The sequence below is a fragment of the Cottoperca gobio genome, chromosome 1 (assembly GCF_900634415.1).
Source record: "Cottoperca gobio chromosome 1, fCotGob3.1, whole genome shotgun sequence".
In the NCBI taxonomy this organism is placed as follows: Eukaryota; Metazoa; Chordata; class Actinopteri; order Perciformes; family Bovichtidae; genus Cottoperca; species Cottoperca gobio.
This window is the reverse complement of record NC_041355.1, coordinates 19072623-19100061: the sequence shown is the minus strand read 5'-3', so window position 1 is coordinate 19100061 and position 27439 is coordinate 19072623. Positions and strand designations below refer to the sequence as shown.

Genomic DNA, 27439 nt, shown 5'->3' with positions numbered 1-27439 from the left:
TGCTGTGTCACGACTACAACAGAGGATTCGAGAACTGCAGGTGTTGGACAAGGCTCGCAGTCCCAAGAAGGATGCAAAGACATCCGAGAGGACCGCAGAGCAGAAAACAAAGATGGAGTTGAAAGAGACGAGAGAGAAGACTGCCCGTTACTGAACATTTGGAAATTACTTGCTGACCGGCTGCACTGGATCAATAAGCTGCATCAGCCTGTGAACGCATTACATTTACAAGAAACATGAACAACTTGCATTAAGTTATTTTATTCCTCTGCCTTCCAGTGTCAGTATTTGTTTATAATCCTGCTGCTGTTTTAGAACATCTAGCTGACAGAAATGTGGCGCTACAGAAGCCCTTGGTTTCAGCTGGACAGGAAGACAGGCACAGAGCAGAAACACAGACACGACGCACATTCCATTTAAAATGGAGGACAAATAGACTAACTGACAAACACGGCGAGTAAACATACTGACATTTACATTAGCTCAAACAAATGACGCTCATCCACATAAGCAATTAAATAAATGGCACACGTACAAACAATAACACATTATTTTCCTATTCACTTTTAAGGCAAAACATGGAAACCAACAGAAAGGCATAGTAACATATAAATTAATGATTGCATATTCAGGTTTCTCTCTAATGGTTAAGACTGTTGTAAGCTGGTGCTTCTCTACAGTTGTTAAAACACTGTTTATCTGCCTTTTCTAATTATCATTATTGCATGTGTGACCTTTCATATTAATAAACCGTTTGACATCTCCAGACCTCACGTTTTGTAATTCAAGCCGATTGAGTTTTTGTTTCCAGTCACTCAACCACACACACACACACACACACACACACACACCCATTAATACTGTATAACTATGTTTAGCCACGTCTCTGATGATATGCATTTACACTAATGACACCATCGCAAAACTAAAAAACAAGGAAACCATAAACAATCATAACAAAGCAGCTAGAAGAGCTTAGGTCTCCATTGTCGATCGAGCATTTCAAGAGTAAATGTCGCGAGATTTACTTTCACTCGTACCACCGGCTTAAACCAGACATGACAAGAAACCTTGTTAGATATCCAGCTTCTGATCTTTGGAATCGAGGTTTAGAGGTTATTCAACGAGTGCTCGTCAGTAAAAAACAGATGAATAACCGATTTAAAAACTCATGGATATCAGGGATCAACTTTCATTCCAAGTGAACTGTCGACTCGCCCCTTTGTTGAACCTTGATGAAAGGCTACAGGGTCGGACGTGCTGTGCAATGCAAAGGATAGTGACGCAACACACAACAAATCAGTGCAGTTGTACAGAAAAGCTGCTGTCAGAGAGCTTACAAACACGTGCGCTCTTAAAGCAGCTGTTATACCATCTCTTTAAAAACACAAAGGCAACAGAAAATAGTCACTGAAGAGACTTTTTGGCGAAGCATCAAGTAAGATGTGAGCAGGTGGATTCTGGGTTGCACTTCCAAGTCGTTAAGGACAGTTAACGGAGAACTCATCTCATCTTCTGGACCTGATGAATTTCTTTTCTTACATGTTAATTGCCTTAGTCTTGTTAAAACAGTCTCGTATCCTCTTGGAGGAAAATGCGTCCCTTCTATGGGGTCTTCTCCTTGCGGGGGCTGCGGCTTTTGCCCGGTTCTCCTTTATGGCTCAACCGCTTGAGAACCTTGATGGGTTTGAACTTCGCTCCTTTTTTCTTCGGCTGCTGGTCGACGTCCGGATCCTTATGGAAGTCTGATGAGGTAAAAGTATGGGAAAGAAGAAATGTTTTATGTTTGTTGATGTAAAGAATCTTTAACGCGCCACAAATGGAGTTTATGCTTCATCCCACCTTTTTTCTTCAGCATGGCTTCCATAAGTTTATCCTCCTCTTCCTCCCTGTGACAGAATGACCGTTAGAGTTCTGGTAGATGCAAAGTATTACTGAACACACAGCAGAGATACACAGATGCCGGATTACCTCTGCCTGTCCTGGTCCATGTTGTTGACGATTTGGTTGCGCTGTTCAATGATGGTCACCAGCTCAGACATTAGCTCCTGCTCCCGACTCTTGTCCTCCTCCGTCCAGTCTTTCTCTGAGGGAGGGTTGATAAGGAATGATTTTGTTTAGGTTTTCTTTCAACGTATTATTATGCAATGGGAACATAGTACGATGGCACTTTGCAGGTGTATTTCATCTTTTTATTGAACCCGTGTCCAAATATGTAATAATGTGTCATTTCTTTGTTACAGACACAAATAACAACTATAGGGATTCTTCTTTAACACAATCTGTGTGTCGATGTACAGGTGGTGATCTGCCTTGTAGCACGAGTCAAAGATTACACGCAAACACATACAGGCAATGAATCTGATTGGAAGTTATTTTCACATATAACACACCTGGTTTGTTGAGAAGACACCTCAGCTCATACTCCACGTCAGCTTGCCTCTCTTCCAGGTTCTGCTGCTTCGCTCTGCAGTGAGCAACATTTACACAGTATGTTACACACTGCTCACCTATTTACTACTGTACTTTTACACTTTCTTTGTGTTGTTTTCATGTAGAAATAGAATGAGCCTAAACAAAAAAGGCTGCAACGGAGAAAACTTCTCATCCGCCCTGAATAACTAGCTGTGCTTGATTTCTTAGTTTCCCCAGAGTCTGGGGGGGGGAATCAAGCACAGGAAGTGGGCTGATTAGCTACACTGAATAAGTCTACTGCTATTACAAAAAGCTGGGCGAAGTATTTCTGAAAACCTTCCCTGTGCAACTGTTACCCAGCTCCCGATGAGTGAAGGAGAAATGACTGATGAAGACGTTCGATTCTAACATTTGCTGCAGTGTCGTACTTACGTGTAGACCAGCTCAGCTTCTCGTCGTACTAAAAGGTGTTTCTCATGGATGAGAGTGAACCAGTCGACCAACAGGTGCTCTTCATCCTCATCTGAAAACACAACCGAGGAACACAGCGATAAATGAGTAATGTTTCTATCATTATTATAGGTTTTTTCCAAGTAAAATCTTTTCTCCAATTATCTAGTTGCTAAATTGTTTTTATATAATCCTTTAGAATCCTTTAGTGAGCGATTTAAAACAGAGCAGCCATTTTAGTTAAGATTTTAGATTGGAATACAGCGAACCTAACTTAAGCACTGCATGTGTGGACACTTTCATATCTAACTGGTGAGTCATATCATGCTCATTTTCTGTTATTATGTGTTGCTATAGGAACATGTTTACCTGCTTTAATGCTTCAAAAAACACATTATTTTCCTCATACTGTCTGAATGTACCTGTTTATCCTCCCTCTGTCTGAAACGCTCTGTTTTAGCGCCGGTCTCTTTACAGCCGTCTGCTCTAATTGGTCTCGTTCCTGAATACAGGTTGTGTGCGTTTTGAAGCTTTCACAGTATTAATTAGCACTTAGAGCTGCTTTATAATATCTCTTTTTACAATATGAGACCTTTAACTTGTACTGAAAAAACTCCAGTAAAACTAGTGTGACGTGTTACCGTTGGGGTTGTCCCTCAGCTTCTTCTCCAGCTCCACTCCCTTCTGCTCCAGTTCATCCAGCTGCTTCTCCAGCTGACCCATCTCCCCGTGGATGTCCTCTACTGGGATGTACTGGTCTGACTGCACCTGGATGGATGTTTGGACGAGAGGTTTCATCAATTCTGTAAATGTTTTTTTCTATGCTAAAATATAAGTCATACAAATGTCATCGTATAGTGTGCCAATCAAATGTAAAAGTAAAGTCATAGAGTAATGACAGATATCCATCGACAGTGTTGTTAAGTATATGCTCAGGAAAATATGTTGCTTTGCACGTTTAGTTTGTGTTCTGTGGATGTAAGATGTTCATTATTTAGAGCTTTCTGCACACCTGCACATGTATTCAGCTCGTCTTTGGTGCAGCTACAGGAGAAGTAGTGTGCAGAGGCTCAGAGTGGCTCAATGGTGTTGTTACTTCATGTTCCCAGGTGGCATAGTGCCAGTCAACAGTTTGTGTTCTCTAGGTTTTATTTATGTTTTGCTATGGACCCTCTTGTGAGTCTGAAATAAAGTTTGAACAGAATATAGTATGTAATAAAAACAGTCATAGTATAATGTGATATAGAAAGTTACAATATTATAGTATTTCATAAAAATAAGGCAGCAGTATACATGTCTTTAGTTTCATACCTTGCGTTTGATAAGAGGGAAGCCATGGCCTGGGGCCGGCGGTCTGGCAGGACGAGGGCCTTTTGGTGGTTTGGATTTGGATTTAGCAGGGGAGGGAGAAGCTTTCCTGTTGAACGGGTTCTCCTTACAGATCGGCTAAGAAGACAAAAACAAATAAAGCTGGAATATAATGTGCAAACTGTATTGCTTTCTATTCCTTTAATTGGAGGCGGACCTGCTACCTTATTGTGTGATTGGGAGGCTCCGGAGGCCAATGGGCTGAGGGTCGTCGGGGGTCGCGGAGGAGGGGCTCCGGTCCCTTTGGTCACCCAGCTGCGGCTGGTCTCTGGGGTGGCTGGAGCCGAGCTGGCATTTGACGGCATGGAAGAAGGGTAGGGGCTTAGGGAAGGGTGGGGCAGGCGCTCGGTCGAGGAGGAGGAAGGTGAGGCCAAAGAGTCGCAAGGGGAACAGATCGAAGGCTCAGAGACACTTTTGGTGAAGGCGTGTTCCTGGTCGCTGCTGGCACTGCAACCCAGAGGGGGATGGGAGGAGCTGTCTGAGCAGGAAGACAGACTCTCTGTGCTGAGAGCTGGAGAGGGAGAGCAAGAGGAGGGCTGAGAGTGAGAGAGAACTGAAGAGGAAAGAAGGTTTAGCAAAAACCACAGAGCAAAAATAGCAGAAATGAAACAGGAATCAAAAGTAGATGAGACAGATTGAAGTAAAGAGGGAATGGGAAAAAGAACAAAGAACAATGAACATCCATTTACAACATCCCACTCTCTCCCTTTTGTAATCCAAATGCATTTGAAAATAAAGCTCACAGATGGTGAAACTACTAAATGTAGCCAGAACACAGATGGTACATACCTTCATGTTTTCTATTTCTAACCTGCAGTCAAAGCTGGCTAAGTGTCTTGAAAATATCCTGGAACTCCCAATTCCTAAACAACCACCTTAATATTATGCAACGATGACTCCACCCTCAGTGTTAACACCAAGTAAGCCCACATATTTTCAAGTTTAACTGCTGCATAGAACACCGTAATGCACTAATGGTTCTCCCCCGAGCCTCCATCGATAAAATAATGGTTAACTTATTTCAGGGATATTGCTCTCATAGAAAAATCATTAGCTGTAATGCTTTAAGTGTGTGCATTCACTGCAGAGGCTTGGGACATCCTCAGATATGATGTGTGACATTGATGGATTGTAAGACCTACGCACACATTATCTAGTGTCAGGATTCTATTTTTATTTTCTGCGCAGCAATGGCGATATGTATATAGTTTGTGTTAAATGCTGTTTGTGTGTGAAAGAATCCTCGTCTGTGGTACCTTGTGTAGAGGTTGATAAAAGAAAAAAGAAACTGAAAGGCTAAAATTGATGATGCCTCTTTAACCTCGTAGTCTAATTTCAACAACAATCTACTGAAAGTATTCCAAAATTAGTTGTTTTCCAATTAATGTCCAAATACTGCTTTCAAGTAACACGAAGTGGCAGCGTAGGGAACTACGATATGAGCAGACACACACAGACTTACACATGTATACCTCACCACCTAAAGAGTCACTTTACACTGGCAAGTCTTCACGTCTCCACTATGTACAGACTTACTGGTGAGGTGAGATACAGGACAATAACATGTGCTAAATGTAGTCTTGAAACAACAGACAGCGAGGTCGATGAATCACAGAGGGAGCAGTTTGAGGTTAGAAAATGCAATGCGGATCAAACTGACCTTGGTGACCTGCAGGAGGCCGTGGAGCAAGAGGTGCCAGCCGCTTCTTGTTCTTGCCGCTCCCGGGGCTGGCAGAGCGGGACGAGCTTCCTCCACTAGGGGGAGTGTCCACACCTGGCGCGTCAGCGGCCTGACTGATGCTGTACCACGGGTGACTCACCACAACGGTGGGTGGAATCGCACCTTCGCTCCCCTCCTCTTCCTCTACCTCGACATTATCATCATCATCATCCTCGAATGGGTTGGGGGGCGGTGGGGGCGTGCTGGGTCTGGAGCCCTCCCCTTTGAGAGAGGACATAGAGCCTGTAAGGGGAGGGGTTGCCTGTCCGGCAGGGGGACGGGGAGGGGCTTTCTTCTTCTTGGATTCTGATTGGACCAGGGCGAGCCAAGGTGGGTCTTTGGGTTTATGGGTGCCACTGGACAGGCTGGACAGTGAGACACACAGATAGTGATGGAGGGGTCACAGAGGGGGACACAACAAAATACAACCAAACAGAGGGGCAAACAACTACATGCTGTAACAAGATGCCATTCAGACCTGAGACACAGAAAGACTGTGATGATATGATTATGGTCGATGAAATGATGACAATGGACAGAAAAAGATGCATTCAACAGAAGTTCAACTACCTTCCAGGAGAACGGGATCTTTCTCGGGGTTTGGGAGGAATCGGAGGCTTCAGAGGCTTCTGGTATTCACCTGTGAATTCAAGAAAGATGTGAGGATAAATATCAACAAATACTATTTTCATCTGTAATCATTTCTATTCTGCAGAGAGCACGCACCGACTGTAAGACCATCTGCAGGACGGGGTAGGCGAACCCGAGGGGCAGGGCGAGGAGGAGGGGTGGGCTCAGCGACCCGGCGGGGGGCCGGTACTGGCCGACTGGCAGCTTCATGATGACTGATCGGTGTAGAGGGGAGCTCCCCATTGGTCGTCAATTTCACTGGTGTTTTAGTTTCTTCTTCTTCTTCTTCTTTCTCCACCTCTTCTTCGTCACTCTCATCAAAAGGGTTGGGAGGAGAAGAAGAACGTGGCATCACCTCCGTCTCAGCGCTGCCATCCATCTCTTTTGAGTCTGCTGTACTTGTTGTAGCAGCAGTGACTGTGGCAGAGTCATCCGTAGGCATGTCAGTCTCATTTGTTTGGCTAACTGGAGAAGGAGTCCTTGCCTGGTCCCTCTCAGAGGGCGAGGCGTGAGGAACTGCGCTGCGACCAGTCCTGACAGACTGAACTACCCCCGGTGGTCTCTGACTGAGATCTGGCCGGCCGTTCTGATTGGCTGAAGCATGCCTTGCAAGGTGATGTGTACAGACCAAGGCCCCAGAGTTGCTTCCTAATTTGTAGGATCCAGGAAGCAAAGTGCTGCGACACTCTGTGCACCTGAGAAAACAATGACACAGGACGACAGTTAGAGCTTTAACGGGGCATAAAGATTGTTGAGATATAAAGCTGCAAAAGATTAATAACATTAGGCAGTCTGTCAAAATAATACACAGTCATTTGGTATTGTTTGTTAGGTACTAATCTTAGGTTAATCTAACTGTTAACTCATTTATTTCTGCTCTTAGGGTTGAGATCCTTAGGCTTTTCATGAAGTCAAATCCAGTGTTTGACACCATTTATGGCTGGCGTTTGTTCAACAGGAGGTAAACAATGTATGTATTTACATTCTCTAAACACCTCTCTATAAAAAGGAGTTTTTGTCGTTAGTGGCGGGGTCCACAGTTTCCACAGGCAACTTAAAATCGCTTAATGATAAATTCACAGGAAATGAGGCATGCATGTTTTTACCGTTGTCAGCTAACAATCAAATCATTCAACAAGTGAAAGATGAGCAACGTCATGACATAATAGAAAAAGGAAGAAATTATAATAAATATAAAAAATAAAAAAATAATTGTCTGACTTCTTTATTAAAACTGTGGGTTCGTTTTTCTGGATTCTCTGTGAATAAATACCAAAGTTGCTCTCATGTAAACTGTAGTAATAAATCACACTTGCCGTCACCACCAGTAACCACAGGTGTTGCCAAATCAACCAGGAACTAAATCTTGAGGATTATCACTTTAAGAAACTCAAAAGGAGAATCTGTTTTTTATTGCGTTGTTAGAAATATGGCTCCACTGATGGCTAAACAAGTCTGTATAACACACAGGTAGACAGAAGCTGCAGTGTTCACCTGAAGCAGTTGCGATGGTAGAGCTTGCCGTCCACCAGAAACCTCTGCACGAGGTGGACGTGTTTCTGGCAGGCTGCGCAGGTGCTGCTCAACGTGCTGCGCTTGACGGCTGCGACCGCTTCTACACCTGCCTCTGTGGGCTGGCTCGGCTAGGGCGAGCGACCCGGAACGTTGTTCGCAGGGGAGGGGACAGGGGAGGAGACGTCAGGGGAAGGGGGGGGAGGGGGGGGGGGGTGATGGAGAGTAATGGGGGAGAGGGAGGGGGAGATCACACACGGAGTCAGGATTTAAGGATGTGGATTGTTCATTTTTGTTTAGCTAGCTACATCTGCTCGACATCTCCTGCTCAATGATTTGTGTGGTTCGTTACTGCATTTCTTCTTCAGTTCAAAACATGATTTAACAAAAATGTGATGTCATTATAAGCTTTTATTAGTAACAAAATCCAAACAGCTTGGGTTAGTGTCTCTGGGAGTCACATATTTTGGATACGATTGATATTCAGGGTTGATATTGTTTTTAGGCATTTGGGGGTTTTTTATTTGTTTTTTTGTGTTAAGTGCAAAAGGGGGTTAGCAGGAGCGCATTCCGAAACTTGGCACACAGTGTTAGGAGAGTACTACCGTTAGTATGTTTTGTACAAGAGATGGTTAAAAAAGACTGACCTAACTTCCACCTCCTATAACCACCCCCACCCCCATCCTACTGCCTAGGCTCAGGAGAGAGCGGAGGGGGGATCAGATGTGAGGAGGAAGAAGAGCAGGAAGAGGAGGGAGTGGAATGGATTTCCATCTGAAGAAGAGGGAGGGGGGTGGAAGTGGAGAGAGGGGTTGCCAGTACATGGGAGTATGGCGATGGAGGAAGGGAGTTGAAGGCATGCGAAAGAAAAGAAGAGACAGGATACAGAGGCTATCTTTATAGACTTACACTACCTGTTGCTTAGCTTGTTTCTCCCTGCTGTGCAACACAAAGCCCACACCAGGAAGTGGTAATTATAAATGTGGAGCTTGTACATTGTTGTACTGCAATGGCAGGATGGGATTTGTATTGTACAGATCTGATGACTTAATACCCCCAAATAGCACATGCAGAATTACACTTAGATAATCTAAGGCTTCAGATACACACCAATGTACTACCAAAATAATGTGTGCGGCTTCCAGCCTTAAAAAGACCACAAACAATATATTACTCAAAGACTACAGCTTGTTAACATGCAGCTCCAGTAGAGTATCATGCAGAAATGATGGAGTTCATTGTTTAAAGTTATGTGTGGCCTAGAGTAAAAGAAAATAATCATTATCAACACATGCACAGGGTCATTTCTGCTTCTCCTGGTGCCAAGTCTTGTTCTTACCTCAGACTCAACCACTTTGTCTTCCAAAGGGGTCGGGGGCCTTTTCTGGGCAGGCTCATTATGACCGGCAGAACTCAGCCTTTTCATGCAAGGGGGGTTTGCTGCGGAAAAAGGAAGTCATCAGTTAATGATATAAATAAATGATGCAAGTTGTTGTCACACCCACAGGTTATATAATTTGCTACATTTCCAGATGTGCAGAGGGTGGACAGTTGTTATGGCTCTGAAATCAGGATTGGATGAGAAACACACAAAATGCAGATTTCCCATAAGTCAAAATCATCAAATGAATATTATCTCTGACATATATGGTCAAAAGTGTAATAACTTCAAAACATGAAGTTGTTTATGTTCACACTGCTTTAGGGCTGTACCAAATAGTTTGAAGCTTCACTCATAACGTTGACATTTGAATTTGAACATTGCAGATAAAGATCAGGCTAGATGAATATTTTTAATATTGTACTATTTGTAGTATTAGATTCCAGCGTAGGATTGTTTCTGTCTCGTGTGACCCAAACATTTCCAATAACTCCAGAGTGTTGTCCAAAAGTCCAAACTTATTGAAAAAAGATTGATGTAATCATTTCCAAAATTCAAATGTTTTTATCTAAAGAAATATTCTGCTTCCATCCATTTTTGTTGGCATTGAGCTTTTCAAAAACATCATTTTCAATGACGTCTTTTTCATTTCCTGTTTTGCCGGACACAAAAGGGAGACACCTGCATTAACAGGGCAGCGAAGCAGCAATCTAACCGCACCATGAATTACAAATATAGAACCACATGAACAAAATGATATGACGGCAGACATTCGAAGCTTCATTCGAAAACCTTAATAGAAGCTTTAAATGTAAAACATAAAAGGCATTTGGTACAGCCCTACACTGCTTGAAGTGAATCCATCAGAATTTACTGAACCCACCTTGAGACTTGTTGTTGAAGAAGTTGTAGTACTGGGAGACGTATGTGATGATGCTGAGCCGGTCAGGCACTTTCATGGACACCATGTCTTCTGGGTCCAACAGGGCCGGGATCCCCAGCTGAGTCTCTGCCACTTCAAACGCCTACGATGAAGCACAGACAGCGAAGAGGAGGAAGGTAGATTAGTAGGAAGCTGAGAAACAGTTAGCGGTTAGAGTTACACACAATAAATAATAATAATAATAGCTGCCATTTATAACCATAATAGGTGTGTAACGATCTATCGATATGGATTATTCCAACTGCCATCTATTCACTTTAAGCGAGTGAACAAACTAAGTTCATGGTCAAAATCAGACTACGCATGGTTTGGCTTGATACCACTGGGGTGAGTGAGACAGTATGCTTTGATCGGGAAGTTACTGCATAACATGATTATACTCAAACTACTTAATCTTAACTCTGTGTACTGTGTACTCACAGAAATCCAGCTATGCGTCTGAATTTAAACACTCAGAAACCAAGGAAAGAATAATGTATTCGTTGCATGTGTGCAAAAGAAGGAAAAGAAAAGATGCTTGCCACCAAGCAGCACATACCTGATGCCCTGAATAATCTAACTCTGCTGCCAAAACATCAGTCATTTGCTGATAATATAATACTTTGTCCTTTGAGCATAACCATCAGTCTAACGAAAACTTCCACTGAAGAAATGAGACAGGGGGTTTAGTTACATAACAACAGGGATACAATCGTTGGCAGTCACACAACACTGAACTAATCCAGCCAACAAAGGCTGCACACGGCTACACACCTAAATGAATCTAAATGCATTGTACAAATAATATCTGGCTTACAGCTAAAATTGTTCACTCTGCCTTGTTTAAACTACCCACTTTCCTGCAATTCATGTATATGAATGCATTAGAAACTGATAACATGTTACTGATTCACTAGACTTGTTTCACAGCAATATGCCAAGTAGCCACACGCTCCCAATTAATTAGTCCAAATCAGGAAGCGGCTGAGAGTCAGACTACCTCCAGAATGACACAGAGAAGCAGGTCAAACTAGCAACACATGTTTGGGTCACCTGACCTGCCCTCATTAGCCTCCTCCAGACCTCAATTTAATGCACGTCTGATCCTCTGGTAAACAGGCGTTTCTACTGAAAATGAGACTTTGTTTGAACGCAGTGACAATTCACGACTTGAATTTATTTAGTCAAGGATAATAAAAGACTTCCACCACCTGCAAGACTGTCGTTGTTATGCATATTCAAAAAATATACAGGTTATCCCTACGGCTATGGGCCATCAGAACAAGATGCTCCACCTGAAGAGCGGGGGCCCTTTAATAATCCATTACAGCACAGCTGGATCAGTAAAGCGCTTACAGAATCATCGGCTACTGCTGTAAATGTTTCTTGATATCTAGAGACAGCTGTTATCTTAGCTAACAGCTATTATCTTAGCTAACAGCTGTTATCTTAGCTAACAGCTGTTAGGGACAGCTATAGACGAGGCACATTTTTAAACAAATGTAACCTTCGTGTGCAGGATCTTATATTAACGTAATTTTGTCACAATGTAGGCATTTTACACATTGTACAGAAATTCAAATAAATTAATTATATAGCCCAATCCTATTTGAATTAAACATCAACTGATTCAACTAAAAAATAAAAACAGAAAGAGAGAGTGAGCGTACATGGGAGGACGAGTGACAGAATATGAGTAAGTGGAGGGAAATGAAATCGACACTTACAGTAGCTTTATAACGTATTTCAGACAGTGTACTTGTTAAGTAGACCGTCTAGAAAAGTAGCACTATGAGAGAGACAACCACTAACATTTAATTTCCTTAATACTAAAATCTGACTTACTTTTCACATTTACTGTGATTACTCACACAAGCTAAGGCCCTATGGATACAGTGAATAACTTCATTTGTTTTTAATGACAGCCAGCACACCCTTTTTCCCTGCCTCACTTTCCCTGAAAGCTGTTGGATTAAAAGTATGTAAACAGCTGCAAAGAGCTGCCAACACTTAGCTCAGACTGGAAATGAGGAGACTCCCATTGCATCCCTCAATGTTCTGCTGGCTTCCAGACGATGTGGAAAAAAACCAACAAGGGAAATGTGAAAAGTTCTACTTTGGCTCCTAACCACCAACTTATAAGCTGCAATTTCAGCACTTTTGCACTTAAAATCCTCTTGACATGGTCTCTCCACAGGCTTATGTCAAGAATTATTTTAGGACTTTGAATGCTCAAGCTTCCTCCCTCTCCCCGTTTTCCCTCATCAGGCTCCATCGGGATTAAGTAACAGCGCTCCTCACACAGATAGTCAAACACACTGAGGTCACACCCACCATGACTGCATGCAAACTGAAAGGCTTAGTAATAATGTTATGGCTGAATGAAGCAGATGCAATGCCTAAAACCACATAGGTGATTTGAGCCCCCATTTAAAAGCTAACCGTCCCACAACACACAGCTGTAAAATGGACTCACCAGTCGGTTGTTGTCGTACACATTCTCTTTAGACAGCGAGCCAAAGTCTCTGAAATGACAAGACAGAAAGTGAAAATTCAAAACAACATTTGAGATAAGGCTGGGTATGCGGGTAGTCAGTGTATAGTTATATAGCCTGCAACAATTGTAAATCATGGTATCTCCTCTTATATGAGGACTCTTATAGAAGACCAAGCCAGGCTGATATAGGACGGCACTGTATTGAGCTTGCTTTCCACTTACCATCAAAAAGCTATTATTGAATTGACAGCAAGACATGCAGGAATGGAGAGCAGTTAAGCTTCCTAACTACCAAAGCTGAGAATTGGTCCCATACCACACATAAATGATGCCCGTATAAGTGTCAGTACAAAAGGAAAGAACTCCTGCACCAAACGGGAGTGATGGGCTGATAATTACAAGGCTCTGCTTTGAAATGCCAGGGGCGAGGAACCAAAGCCAGTAAACATCCTGCAGTAAAACTAGAAAATGTCAGAGGTGTTCTGGGATGAAAGTGTGGTGGTGTGTGTAAGTAAATTAATGTTGAAAGTGTGTAGCAGTAGGAAAACAGTGTGGTGGAAAACACCTTGATCCTGGTGAGAGGTCGTGGAGACCATGTGGAACTCTCAAGAAGGAAAAACCCTGTGAATGAGCTCCGTGTTGGAGCCGCACAAAGTGACCTCTGTTCTCGCTAATCTAGTTCCCATGGTCACCAACACACAGGGCAGCAGCTCTAATATCAAGACCATGTCACAACTAGTCACTATGTCACATTTACGACGTAGCCAGCAACTTAAAAAACAGTAACACATTATTTGATAGTCACAGAACAGACCGTGCCAAACGACACTGTCACGGCTGATGAAGTGCAGTGTGTGATCTGAATTGCGAACATAATCCACTGTAACTCAGTCTTGCTGCAAGGTTTATTTTGGGAAGCAGGAATGCTGAGGAGCTGTGTGTGTGTGTGTGTGTGTGTGTGTGTGTGTGTGTGTGTGTGTGTGTGTGTGTGTGTGTGTGATGCATCGGCCATTTAAAATCCACATTCAAAACCTGGGTGAACCAATATATTTGCTAAATCTGGTTCAGTCAAGCGGAACAACACAGTTGTGTCGATTGGGTTTTGGTCGTTACAATCGAAAATGCAGTTTATAAATACGTAATAATCAGTTGTTATAGTAGAGAACAGATGAGACAAAACCAGTGCATTATGGAGACAAATTTCCACACAGAAGAAATAGAAAAGTTCAAATAAGTAGATGACGTGACTGTTTGCACTGCTGCATATATGAACACAATTGAATTCAAATTAAATTCTGACCTCACTCTCCCATGAACTATGGTTAACTAAGCCTTGTATGATTTCTGGCAGCCATCTCTACTCCCTCTCCAGTAAAGTTGAGTGACAGTTGGTCTCGTGCTGAAACTGAGATGAGGTCATTTGCTGTACTAACGTCCCTCCTCTGCATCAGTGTGATGTATTTGGATGAGAATACATTGGCTGCAGAGTGCAGGGCAGCCCTACACAGGCCAGGCCCAGCCATTAGAGCTAAATCCAGTTTGACAGGCGGAGGTCTCAGCTGCAGATTAGCCTGACGGACTGTCTGTCTGGATCACAGCAAGTTCCGTTGGGCTGCTGCAGCTATACAGAAGGCTGGACAGGGAGGCATGCTGGGACACAAATTGAAGAGACAGAGCTCGAAAGCTGGGTGTTTAGGATTTGTCCAGTCTTACTTTCGGCTCTACTGCCGATATATTCCACTTCACTGACTTGTCCTTCAGTGACTGCTCCAGTTAATGTTTGCTCTACTGCCATCCAAGCATAGTACAATTTGCGCCCAAAAGGCCTGGACCACCTGAGAGGTTAGCTACATGAGCAAGATGCTTAGTGTCTCAAAGCATTCCATCACACCACATTTTCCCCTCCAGGACAAAAGAGGGACATAACATGTCATTTACTGACTGCTTTTACACAATCCTCCTACAACAAGGATAGTCAACTTCTTTTAGAAGGAGTCAAAACCACTGATCTGATACAGTCAACAGCGTGCACTTCCCACTGAGCCACACAAAGCCACATTATGCTCCACAAGGCTAGTGCTTCTCCACAGAAATGTATGTCCAATGTGAATCATATGATGGGCAGAGTTTCTGATATTTACACTGAAAAATAATGGAAACATTTAAAATCAAGTAAATCACCTGCTTTGAAACACAAAATGCAGAATAGAGCTGCAACAATCAGTCAATCGACAGAAAAATGATCGCAAACTATTTTGATAATGAATTAATTGTTTAAGGAATTTTTCATACAAAAAAAAAAGCTGGTCAAACTCACCTATCAACTGTAAATTAATAAGTAAGTAGGAGATGTTCTGTCTCTGCCATAACAATGAAACTTCCTCATCTCTATAATAAGTCATTTTAGTCGCAATGATACTGCTGTTGTGTTTTGTGGGAGCTTCTGTAATGTGTGTGTGTAGGTGTAAAATGCAGAGAGGAGGGGTGTGTTGTTACAGACAGGGCATGGCATGTCAGCCAGAGTTAATTACAGCACACTGGCCAGCACAATGCTCATTAAACATTTTTTTGGGGTGTTATTGCTAGGATAAAGCACACAAAAACATCATGAAAACATACATTGTTGATAAAAATGTAACATAAATGGCATTATTTTGTTTTACAACAGTTATTTAACCACTACAGTAATATCATACCCAGTTGTGTTAATGCAGTTTTTGAATTAGGCAGCTTTCCACTGAAAATATATTTAAAAACGAAAAACTCTTTGTTGACTGTCTTAATCCCAGTCTTTAAAAAAATCTACTCATGGATTAATCTAGAGCACAGATGAGTTCACGATCCGACTACTGAGTTTGTTCTGCATTTGTATCCTGAATGGATTACATACTTATTATTACAGTACTTTTAAACAATTTCAAAAGTAACCTGTCACCCTTTGACTATGTACCTTTTACTTGAACCACTGTAAACCGTTTTATCATTTGTAATAGCCAAAATCTTAATTAGGTTGGTATCAATGTTACGTCGTTAGACTTCGGGTTACTTACATCAATTCTGGTCTGTAGCGATGTATTATGGCACAAAATGCTAAACCGTCCCGAAAGGACGTTGACATGTCCTTTACTTCCACATCGTTGTAATGTTCACACTGTATCCGACACCACTCCTGAAGCGCCTTCAGAGACCCCATGGTACTATAGAAATCCAAGTATTCTTGTCAATTAAAATCTTGTTGGTTTGTCCCATGCGTGACAAGACGCAAAGTCTTCTGTCTGGTCATAAACGACTCATCAGCAGTGTCTCGGTAAAGGGGCGACAGCCAGACAACACCCGATGTTACGATACATTCATTATCAGCCAGTGAGTCACGTAAGAAAAACTAGCATGTCTTACAAGCTAGCTAGGTGTTACTTAACTTTTGTAACTACAAAATGCATTATGACCCCACTTTAACTCATGTACCGAGTTATTCAGACAGTGAAGACTACGTATAAAGTGGTACTTTGACCAGAACCACTGCGTTAAAACAAGGTTGATATCCAGAGTTGATTACGGTAGCTTGCCAACAAAGTTATTGACGTATCGAATTTAGCTAAGGTACATTAGCCTGCAGCTAGCTCATGTCTACAATTTGCAGGTTTTCTTCTTTTTGGTGGGCGCTGGCATGTGACGATTGTCTGAGCCAGTTTCGGGCGATGATACGGTTTCAGTCGAAGCAGAGGTGACAGTTTCCTCCTTGATGTGGACCACGACGCGGTTTTTATTTGTTGGTGCAGTGACTGCAACGGCTGTTAAAACGCTGGATGAAAAGTATGTTAGCTACACACCGCGCGCAACTCGCGACGCCCTCTTTGCCTCTACAAAATTAAAGCACAAAAAAAACATCCCCGACAATTAATGTTGATCAGAGCAAACTAAGCCATCGGCGTTGCATTGATTGAAGCGCTGGCTGGCTGCCTGACTGCCACCCTTTAGTGTCACGTTGTTGTTTCTCTTCGCGCCATAGAGGGGGCGCTACAAAGCCACAGCTCCAACGGCTAGCCACGCGATACATTACAAAAGTCACGCGATAGTGGCCACTTGTTTAGAATTCCCGAAAGATGGCGGCGGCGCCTCCGGATGAGGCTACCCTGCAGTCTCGCATCAGTAAGTCATTATACTGTACAATATCCAATTAACTTTGAACGGACATTGATAGCAGATAAGCTGTTAAGGTACACGGAGACATCTTCTCAGTTTAAATTAGCTGCTGTCTGCCATAGTATTTTCCCGAGGGAAGACATTTTTTGAGAGCGAATGTCATCAAATCAAAAGTGCAGTTGTAGATACGGAACAAACTCAGTCAGATAATGTATCACCTCTACTGTGATGCACTCGTATTTTGAGCTCACATTGTGTTTTCTGGTGACAGTTTGAGGTTAGGGATGCTGCTCAAACATGACATTTAGATAAATGAACCCTAATAATGTCCCGCTGGATGCTAACAAAATCAACTAGCTAGTTAGCTGCTGACCAATGACCAATACAAACCAGTTGAACGAGCCCCAAACCAGAAACCATAACGATACAGTACTCTTGCTATAACTCTAGACACAGCCACCCATTTTCTGCAAACACGAGCAGCCTTCTTCACCTGCTCTATCCAGAGAACTGCTGGTTTGTATAGAGCAAACAACCAGAGGCTACAGCAGCTGCCAGGCATCACAGACGTTTAGTATGATGTAACTCTCATAGCCACTACCTGCGAAAGGTTTCACAGATCTATACAGACATAAGGAAAGTCAGGAGACTCATGTTTTGTTATGTTTTTTTTGTTGCTAAATGTGATGTAAAAGATAATGAAGTTGCATGCTGCAAGTTTTAAAGTTTGGATATAGAACAGATTCAGGATTTATCCTAATGTGTTTTTCCTTTTATACAGACAAGGCCACCAACCCTTTGAATAAGGAGACTGACTGGGACAATATCAAGGGATTTTGTGATCAGCTCAACAATGATCCGGAAGGGTGAGATGATGATGATGATGATGATGATGAAGATATTACACCAGAATAGTTGTTGTTGTGTTAATCACTACAATATACATAATGTAGATCTTTGTTTGATCTAAATTCTTACAACTTGGTTTAATCCAGTTTCACATCTTTTTAAAGTTCTGTATAAAACATCCTAAAAGTCGCATGATATTTCATCACAACATGAAATCAAGTTTGTTTTTATGTCGAGGGTGTTTTGCTTCACAAGTGGCCAAATAATTTGTGCATCTATATACAAAGTATTTTTGTAGCTCATTTCAAATTTGTTGTCTTGCGTTATTCTGTGACGGTGAAGTGAAGCTTACATTTAGTTTTTATCTTTCAGTCCCCAGCTTGCAACCAGACTTCTGGCCCACAAAATCCAATCTCCTCAGGAGTGGGAGGCTATGCAAGCACTTCTGGTAAGCTAACAAGTGTAACTGTCTGCGGAGGAGTGCTGCGTTAGCCACCACTTGTCATTATACAAAGGTAAAACAAACTAACTTTAAAACATTTCCCAGGTTCTGGAGACATGCATGAGAAGCTGTGGAAAGCGATTTCACAGTGAAGTGGGAAAGTTTCGCTTTCTCAATGAGCTCATCAAAGTGGTGTCACCCAAGGTAATGATCCCTGTCTTTTATACTGCCATACTAGTTTTGCTGCAACTGCACACCCATGAAGATTGAGTGCACATAGAAAACTTTGCAGGAATAGTTAAAGAAAACAACAGAAGAGTGGGCCAGCTATCTGTGTACTTGAGTTGTTGTTAAAGGATAAACACATTTTACTCTAACAATTGCATTAATCCTCTTTTCTCTGCAGTATTTGGGTGCCCGGGCTCCAGAGCCAGTGAAGAAGAAGGTTTTAGAAATAATGTACAGCTGGACAGTGAAGCTGGCTGATGAGACCAAGATAGCAGACGCCTATCAGATGCTGAAAAAACAGGGTGAGCGCTCCACACTCAGAAGGGAACATGTGTTCTTTGATTACTGATATTTTCCTTGTATTAACAAATTGTGTTTTGTACAAGTCAGTGTTGGTTCTCCTTTTGTATGGTGATGAGCCATAAGCATGAGCCTAATGTCCTTAGTCATGCTTAGTTGCATTTAGTCTGATTTATAAAAAAAAAAAAAAACTTTTACAAGAAAATGCAGTTATCACCAAAGTTGGATAGTTGTTCTAAGTTACTGCAGTATAATCAATACTGATGTAGGGTTGTGTATGAACCAGGTCTACTTTATTTATATTGCCCCTTCATAACAGAAAATGCTGCTCAAAGTGCTTTACAAGAGAATCAAATCAACAGCACAGTTAATAAAAACAACACAGATATTAAAGACGGATTTAAAAATCATAAAACAAGTATGAGACATTTAAACTGAATATGAAATATTAACAATGATGAAATGTGTAATTAATTAAAAGCAAGATCATAACACAAAGTTTAGGGCTTTTTCCGAACGCTATTAACAGAAATTGCTTGTCTTATTTGTAAAGGGACTTTGTCCCAAACCTTTGGTGTATTACAACAGAAGGCTGCTTCCTCATACTTTTTGCAAGTCATTTTTGGTACATTGAGCAAGACGCTGCCAGACGAGTGAAAGGAACAGTTTGTAACAAACTCAGATAAGCAGTCAGCGATCTTTATGAAGGTGCTAAACATAAAACATACATTATACGTAAAAGAAGTGTCATGAACAGTGTTCTAGCATCACTTATGTCAGGGGCAGTATTCTGAGTCCGAGGTGACGTAGACCTAGCTAAGCTGTTGACATGTGAGGTGAAGAGGTGTCCTTGTTCTCTTTCAGGCATTGTCAAGCTAGATCCTGCACTTCCTGATGACAAGCCCCTCCCGCCCCCTGCACCCAGAGCCAAAAACATCATCTTTGAGGATGAGGAGAAATCTAAGGTATGAGTGTTGATGAATGTGAAACTCCTGGGAGAATCATCACGGGACAAATGGTTTACAAAGTTCTCTTCCTCTTTTCTTTCCTCTCCTTCTTCTGGTTTATCCTGTTTGTGTAGACGCTGTCACGCTTATTAAACAGCACTCAGCCAGAAGATCTAAGAGCAGCAAACAAGCTCATTAAGGAAATGGTCCAGGAGGTGAGTCATCGCGTATGTTTACCAAATGTGGCGTACAGTATGTGGTCCTACATGCATGCGTGTCCCACCATTTGTACACGAGACGCATCCGATTATGTAGCATGATAACATTAGTATGAATAACATGTAGCATGATAACATTAGTATGAATAACATGTAGCATGATAACATTAGTATGAATAGCATGATAACATTAGTATGAATAGCATGTAGCATGATAACATTAACACGTATGAATAACAGGCTCAAGGCTTTTTCAACTAAGTTTTAGATTGTTTTAATATTTTGGTTTAAGTTCTATCATTATTCTCTCTCTCTCTCTCTCTCTCTCTCTCTCTCTCTCTCTCTATATATATATATATATATATATATATATATATATATATATATATATATATATAAATAAGGAATATATAAATAAGGAATATATAAATAAGGAATATATAAGTCATCATGATTTGAAATTCATCTCGTATCGTGCCTAACTTTAGTGGATCATAACATATCGGGTATGGAATTAATCTGCAGATGCTCCGGTTCAAAATGAGACCAAACTTTTCTATGGATGTCAGTTTTTGAGCCTGAACAAGACTCGGGTCAGGCTTCTTTTTAGCCAGGCTGACAGCTGATCGCCGGGAAAAAGTTTTTGCTACTGAAGCAGTTGTTGATCACTACCGGCTGGTTAAGAGGAGCCAGCAGTCAATGACGGTATTAAACAGTCACTAAAATAGTTTTTATCAAAAATGAGGAATCACTGCAACCACAAGAGGTCTTTGAGCGTACAGTCATAACTGAGCAGAACAAATATTAGGCGGATGGGTCCAGTAGTAATGAGAGATTAGCTGCAGACAGACGGATACACGAACACGCACACAACCCCCCCACATTTTAATATGTAAAACCCATTTAACTTTCAAATATTTATTGTGATAAAGAATGGTCTTTTAAAATGTAAAAATATTTTTATTTTGTATCTATTGTACATTATATTTGTCAATATCCAGTCACTGAGAACCCATCGCTCTTTTTGCAGGACCAAAAGCGTGTGGAGAAGGTATCAAAGCGATTAAACGCCATCCAGGAGGTGAAGGAGAGTGTCAGCCTGCTGAGCCAGATGCTGGAGGGCTACAGCAAGGAGAGCTACTCCCAGAGCAACCAGGAGCTCATTAAGGTCAGTGCAGCTCAGCACATTTAAAACTAGCTGCAGCCACAGTCTCTTAATCACTCACTACAGGTGTGGTTTTAATGTGTTTAACACGTGTCTATTCGCAGGATCTTTACCAGCGCTGTGAAAAGATGAGGCCTACACTGTTCCGATTAGCAAGTGACACAGAGGACAGTGATGAAGCCTTAGGTAAGGTTGCTGACCTCATGGCTTTGACAGTATGACATATTATATAAGGCAGATTTTTATTAAGTCACTTTTTCTTTCCACAGCGTAAAATTTGAAAGCCACTTAACAATGTTTTTGTGCTTCCAGCGGATATCTTACAGGCCAATGACAGCCTGACGCAGGTCATCAACCTGTACAGACAGCTGGTAAAGGGAGAGGATGTGTCTAAGGATGGTATAAGCATGGCCTCACAACCAGGTAGGCACATGTGTGTGTGATTTGGCATCATTCCTTGTTTTCTAAGCTTCATTATTTAAAGAACCTCTCCAAACATTACTATGGACTTTAAGATCACAGATGGGGTTTTTTCCTGTCCAAACCAGGCAGCATTAGCTCAGCACTCGTAGACCTGATGGGACTTAACGCATCAGCCAACGCGGCACCGTCCAACCCAGAGTCCTGCAGCCTCCAAACCCTGAATCAGAACATGGGCATCAGCCTCTTGGATGATGAGCTCATGTCACTAGGTAAGCACAAACAAACTCATCTGGCTTGTAAACACGAAAGTAGATTACTAAGCGTAACCTTTTAGCAAGCCAAAAATGGCGAGTCAGCAATGTAAGCACAGTGTGTGGCCCTCCTGTTGGGCCACATCTGGCGAGACCACAAGCTTTGCACATTCACAACCTTTCTAGATTTGGCTAACATTTTTAGAAACTCTTGACATCTAGAAGTGAATTGTCTTGACATTTAACAGAATGACATTTTGATATTTGACCAAAAATTGACTTAACCATTTATTCTCCCTGATTTCTCAGGACTGAATGTAACGGAAAACTACGACTCTCAGAACACTTTTCAGGTACAAGTTGTGAGATGATACTGCTGCTCAAATGAAAGCCTCTATATGTAGGATTAAAATAATGTCTGACTTTTCAAAGCACACTCTTCTACATGTCATCGGAAGGATTTTAAATGCCATAATCTCATAAAGATTCTCCATAAAGAGGCTTTAATACTGATTTCCATTTTCAAACATTTTATATCATCTTCATCTTCTCATACATTTCTTAACAGGCAAACTTTAACCTTCTGTTTCTCAGTCCTCTGATGGCACAGAATCATCTGCTACATTAGTCCCTGCAGTGTTGCTACCGGCTGTGGTCCAAACAGCGCAGGCTCCACCAGCGGGGGGCGCCACTGCTCCTCCTAAACCCATAGAAGACCTGAACTTGTTGGGGAAGACATTGTTACAGCAGTCTCTTCCTCCAGAGAGCCAGCAAGTCAAATGGTAAGTTAAACAAACTTGGAGGACATGGAGTTAATAACCTTTTTTAAAGTCGTCTATGTTGCTCTAACTCTTCGAAGCCCTACAGTGTAATGTAATAAATCCCTTGTTTCCTTTCTTTTATGTAACTCGTCCCGTTGTTCTACATGCAGGGATAAGCTCCAACCTCACTCAAGAGTCACTTTACGAGATATGCAGACCATGTCCAACGCCAACTCTAGACCCGCTCCCAATGCAAACACCACGTCCTCTGCTCCTGCTCCGCTGCCCACATTCAGCCTGGCCGTCCAATCGGAGCAGCTGGACGCTCTCCTCTCCAATCGGAGTCTCGCAGCTGCGGAAAAAGGCTCATCGGCTGTTACTGACTCCAACGATAACATCGCTCTAGCTGACGTTACCGTGCCTCTGGAAGCAATCAAACCAAGTAAGCATTCAAGCAATAACACCGGACCCAGCAGTGACGCTTTTTCCTCTTTTATTTCTCTGAATCACATTCTGTTTTGTTTCCCCCCACGTGTCTGCAAATGTATTTCAGGCAGCTTATTACCAGTGACTGTATTCGACAAACACAGTCTCCGGGTTTTGTTCACCTTCGCCCGTGACTGTCCTTCATCACGGCCTGACGTGCTAGTGGTGATCATCTCCATGCTGTCCTCTGCCCCCATTCCTGTCACCAACATCCGCTTTCAGGCAGCTGTACCGAAGGTAAGTTCTCCCTCCTCAGTTTAAAGGGGCCGTTTACCCAAAAACACACATTTGTCCTGTTACCTGTAGTGCTATTGATCAGTCTAGATTGTTTTGGTGTGAGATGCAGAGTGTACAGATGTCTGTCTTCGCTACAATATAATGGAACTTGATGGCACTATGCACGCTTCCTTCTGCGCGGTGATATGGTTGGCGGGTGTAGTTCGGTAGAAAGAAACTAGTTCCTGCATGAAACTGCTCACAACAAGTTCTGTAGATTATCTTGAGTAACCGGGTCAGGACTTTTGGAAAGACATTTCTGTTGAGGTTTTAAAATATATTTTTTGGACGCTTTGAACATCACAAGCCATCAAGTTCCATTATATTGTAGAGCAGGCAGACATCTGTACAGCGATGCCTCCGACACTCGCACCAGAACAATCTACATTGATACATTCAACAGGTGAGAGGGAAAATGTGTTTTTGATTTGTGAACCTTCCCTTTTTTATTTTTAAGTCAATCTGTATTGGAGCACCAATGTAAATGTCTTAACATTCAGTCAGATGAAGACTAAAATATTACCACTCGTTAATATGCTTTTTTGTGTGGATGTGCGTTGCCTAGGTGATGAAAGTAAAGCTGCAGCCTCCCTCAAGCACTGAGCTCCCAGCCTTCAATCCCATCCTGCCTCCAGCCGCCATCACACAGATCCTGCTGTTGGCGAACCCTCACAAGGTACTCTGCCACTTGACCTCCACAGTTTTAATACAGTCTATTTAGATTCTGCCTCAGTTTGTGACGACTGTAAAGGAAAAGCACTGCAACTAGTCAAGACTGGAACTGGCTTTGATCAGTTTGGCCATTACCTGCAAGGCACAGCCCAACTTACTCCTTAACCGTTGACCGTTTTCGCCCACAATAAACAATTAGGTCAACTTGAGGTCATCTTAAGGTCATACCTTCACACAGTACCATTTCCCCAATGAGTACCAGGCCAAGGAGATAAGAAACTGAGCAGTAAAGCAATGCAGTGTTTTTCCATTACACGAGTGGGTCCCCCGTTTGGTTTGTGTTGAGCACGTGGATGTACAAAGGAGCAAGTGGGTGACGTAATCCACATCCTCCCTAAAAATCATTTTAGCAAATGTGTTTTGAGTATGTTTCAAGGAAATGCGTTCAACACGACAAAGACACTGCAGGAACAGAACTCCACAGGGCATCTTCAAGCAGCGACTGAGATTTGAACATCGAACAGACTTTTTTTTCTCTTTCTTTAGGAAAAAGTACGTTTGCGGTACAAGCTGACCTTCAACCTGGGGGACAAATCTCACGATGAATCTGGAGACGTGGACCAGTTCCCGCCTCCAAACACCTGGGGGAACCTTTAGGGAGAATGACCATCTTCCTGTCATCTGATCTGCTGCTGCCTCCTTTTAGATTTAGGTTGAAGTTGTCCCTCATCGCTGGCTTTGAGGGGAGACGGCCTCTCTTACACTTAAATGGTTACAAACTCTGGGTTGGTGATACAAGCCGACATGAGACCAGTCGTGGGAACCAGCTTCTACCTTGTGCCTTCCTTCGCAGCCTTCCTGTCTTTATTCGATCATCTCCGCCTTCCTGTGTTTCGTAGCTGCTTTTTCTTCTCCCAACAATCATTCCAACGCAAACTATAAAGAAAACTGTCAGAAATGTTGATTCAATGAAGTGACTTTTGGGGAAACAAGTTGAGCCTTTTTAAAAAAACCAATGTGTGCATTTGTCCAATTTACAATCCTCTCAGATGTCCCATGCCATGTGAATTACATGTAACAGCTGGTGTCTCGCATTATTTCTGTTTTGTACGAAACCCAATGCTCAACCCTTTTTAAAGTACGAAGCATCCCTAACTTTGGACAGCAGGAGCAAAAATGTCCCACGAGTGTTCAGAGTAGGTTTGCATCAAATCATTGTCTTTTAGTCTGTCAGTAATGGTTTTCAGTTAAACTTGAAGTCAGTTACATGCTTAAAGTGATGTTTACAGTATGACCAACAGCCAACACACCCAATGTATTCAACCTAATGAAATGGAATAGTTGGTATTTCTACCTGATAAACATCTTGATTATCAGAATTTATTTTCCTATCAAATGAATTAATTGTTTCAGCACTACTTCAATGTTCAAAGAAGGGCAGCCGTTGTGGATTTAATAATCGGACATCATGCTCAACTTACTTGGAAACCACTTGAGTAGCATAGGGACATGATCAAACTAAATTGAAATGTCAAAAATCAGGAGAAACCACACTGGCATGGTAAGGGTGCGCGTGTGTGTGTGTGTGTGTGTGTGTGTGTGTGTGTGTGGTAGAAAAAGTGCAGGTGTTATGGAATTCAACCAGCATTGATTTCATTAGTTACATCTGTGCTTTTGCCACAATTAAATGACTACGAAGGAAAGTTACTACATCTCTGCCCCTGTTAAAATACTGAAATTTAGCTTTTAATTTCTGCACTTTTCCCAAAAAGATTGACACTTTTTTTCTTTCTACATGTTTCACTCAGGATTTTGAGTTATTTTACACAACATAAAATTTCATGCCCCTATTTTGTTTTAATTTTGCACATGAAACCATTCCATATTACTTTCATCGTCTTTTCTCATTTGTTGCCTTTCTACTGGCGCTGGACCCAAAGAGGGACGTCACGTGAGTCCTGAGTTGACATCTGGTTTGATTCTACCGCATGTGCCTGAGATGAAACGTTTGATTTTCATTTTTCTATGTATGTATGTATATATATATATACATATATATATATACATATATACATACAAACAAATGACGAGTTCGATCTTGTTTCTGTTTTCATATGTTCATGTCCTTATCAGAAACATGTTACAGAATCATCCTAACATCTGAGCTCATGGAGTTGATTGGAGCACTTTCAGGCTCATAAGACTGAAATAAAATGACATTAGAGGCAGACTGGTTCCACCTGAGTAATTAGATTAACATCGATAGTTTAACGAGAACCCTCGGAGTAATATTAATTAATTTAAATACTTACCTGAAAGAAGCATCTGTTATGGTAGATCTACTCGCATCATCACACAGTGCCATTAATCATTCTCATAGGCTGTGTCGTAATACTATAAATTAGCTATTCCATTTCCATAGAAGTTGTTTTGTATTTATTTACAGATAGAGCTACACCACTTACTGGTGGCGGACTGAAAAGAAAGCAATAATGAGACAAAAAAGTAGCCCGAGTAACCACCTTACTGTCCTTCATGGCTCAAGCAGATTGTAAATAATGAACATGTACACAATTTATTGTAAACTATGCATTGAGGCTGTGACAGGTTTGACTACATCGTCAGATTGATCTGTTCCACACATTGCCTTTTGTCATTGCCATAACAACTACACGTTTATTGCAGCCTCCATCTTCTCCAGTGTCGTCCTCTTTAGGGTGTAGTGGCTGGAGAAGCATCAATCAGTGGATGAGTCCAGACTGGGGATGATGATGATGATGATGATGACAGACTATAGACCCAGTTATTGGACTTAGTGTTAACTCAGCAAGTTATCTGTGATTTGTCAACACTGCACTGAAGGAACCAGAGTTACAGAGCCAGCCATCGCACAGCTACCATAACCAGGAAAGATTGCCTGAAACATGCACCTGCAGCCATGCTATTTCATGTCTGGGCCTTGTATTCATTGAGGTGCATTAAGGGGAACGATACGTCGTAAGTTATTGCCAAGCTTCCCCCTTTACAAATCCTATTACAGATACAAATCCCCATTCTTGGTAACCTCAGTCTTTAAGTTAAATAAACTATGCTTCAGTGCTACACTGCAAGAAGTCAGTCATGATTAAGCACAGTGCATGCAGAGCTGTCAGACGTGCAGCTTTCAAATCAATCAGACATGAACATTAACTTGGACTGGCAACAAGAGAAATGACTTGGGGAACTAAAATCATGTAACTTAAGACCCAACAAACTAAGTGTTGTGACAAGGCCTCTACTTACAGTATGTATGTATTTGTGAGGGAGGGAAACATTTCCATTTGTGCTCCTGATGTAAATAAAAAGCTTCATGCCATGATGTATATTTACCAATAAAAGCAAAA

General features: G+C 41.9%; 3 protein-coding genes across 10 annotated transcripts in view; 2 read left to right on the top strand and 1 right to left on the bottom strand.

The window, feature by feature from the left end:
• The window catches only part of c1h22orf23 (chromosome 1 C22orf23 homolog), a 5579-nt gene extending 5015 nt beyond the window's left edge, over positions 1-564 (top strand). For all 4 annotated transcript variants that reach the window (XM_029455346.1, XM_029455418.1, XM_029455478.1 and 1 more), the window contains exon 7: positions 23-564. In XM_029455346.1, the coding sequence (XP_029311206.1) occupies positions 23-154 (132 nt within the window). In that variant the 3' untranslated portion in view covers positions 155-564. The remainder of the gene's footprint in view (positions 1-22) is intronic.
• On the bottom strand, positions 454-16879 carry micall1a (MICAL-like 1a). Of its 5 annotated transcripts, none has more exons than XM_029454536.1 (16): positions 15946-16877; positions 12875-12923; positions 10360-10501; positions 9435-9535; positions 8078-8226; positions 6680-7278; positions 6524-6593; positions 5894-6318; positions 4398-4786; positions 4177-4311; positions 3507-3633; positions 2848-2938; positions 2394-2467; positions 1972-2086; positions 1843-1889; positions 454-1745 (listed from the first exon to the last, which is right to left on the bottom strand). In XM_029454536.1, exons 1-16 carry the CDS (start codon positions 16086-16088, stop codon positions 1606-1608), a joined length of 2796 nt encoding a protein of 931 aa, XP_029310396.1. In that variant the 5' UTR covers positions 16089-16877; the 3' UTR covers positions 454-1605. The 5 variants fall into 5 exon arrangements, with proteins under 5 accessions (XP_029310396.1, XP_029310479.1, XP_029310560.1 ...); XM_029454619.1 differs by having other exon boundaries at positions 4398-4744; XM_029454700.1 differs by lacking the exons at positions 12875-12923; positions 15946-16877 and adding an exon at positions 10958-12698.
• Positions 16880-16924: 45 nt separating this feature from the next.
• LOC115023734 (ADP-ribosylation factor-binding protein GGA1-like) lies at positions 16925-25980 on the top strand. The gene is made up of 17 exons (XM_029454989.1): positions 16925-17044; positions 17820-17904; positions 18260-18335; positions 18435-18533; positions 18736-18859; positions 19722-19822; positions 19939-20019; positions 21053-21190; positions 21292-21373; positions 21500-21610; positions 21736-21879; positions 22171-22214; positions 22456-22643; positions 22793-23064; positions 23176-23345; positions 23950-24060; positions 24603-25980. Exons 1-17 carry the CDS (start codon positions 16999-17001, stop codon positions 24711-24713), a joined length of 1983 nt encoding a protein of 660 aa, XP_029310849.1. The 5' UTR covers positions 16925-16998; the 3' UTR covers positions 24714-25980.
• The last annotated feature ends 1459 nt before the right edge of the window (positions 25981-27439 follow it).

What these genes read in the sequence shown, in the direction of transcription:
- micall1a (XM_029454536.1), bottom strand. Translation starts at nt 16,088, where the DNA reads ATGGGGTCTCTGAAGGCGCTTCAGGAGTGGTGTCGGATACAGTGTGAA. An exon ending in TGTACGACAACAACCGACTG is followed by an intron (nt 10,502 to 12,874) that starts GTGAGTCCATTT and finishes GCTTCATCGTAG; the next exon opens with GCGTTTGAAGTGGCAGAGAC. An exon ending in GTGTCTTCTCAACAAACCAG is followed by an intron (nt 2,087 to 2,393) that starts GTGTGTTATATG and finishes ACCCTCCCTCAG; the next exon opens with AGAAAGACTGGACGGAGGAG.
- LOC115023734 (XM_029454989.1), top strand. Translation starts at nt 16,999, where the DNA reads ATGGCGGCGGCGCCTCCGGATGAGGCTACCCTGCAGTCTCGCATCA. An exon ending in TGATGAGCTCATGTCACTAG is followed by an intron (nt 21,880 to 22,170) that starts GTAAGCACAAAC and finishes CTGATTTCTCAG; the next exon opens with GACTGAATGTAACGGAAAAC. An exon ending in ACTCTCAGAACACTTTTCAG is followed by an intron (nt 22,215 to 22,455) that starts GTACAAGTTGTG and finishes TCTGTTTCTCAG; the next exon opens with TCCTCTGATGGCACAGAATC.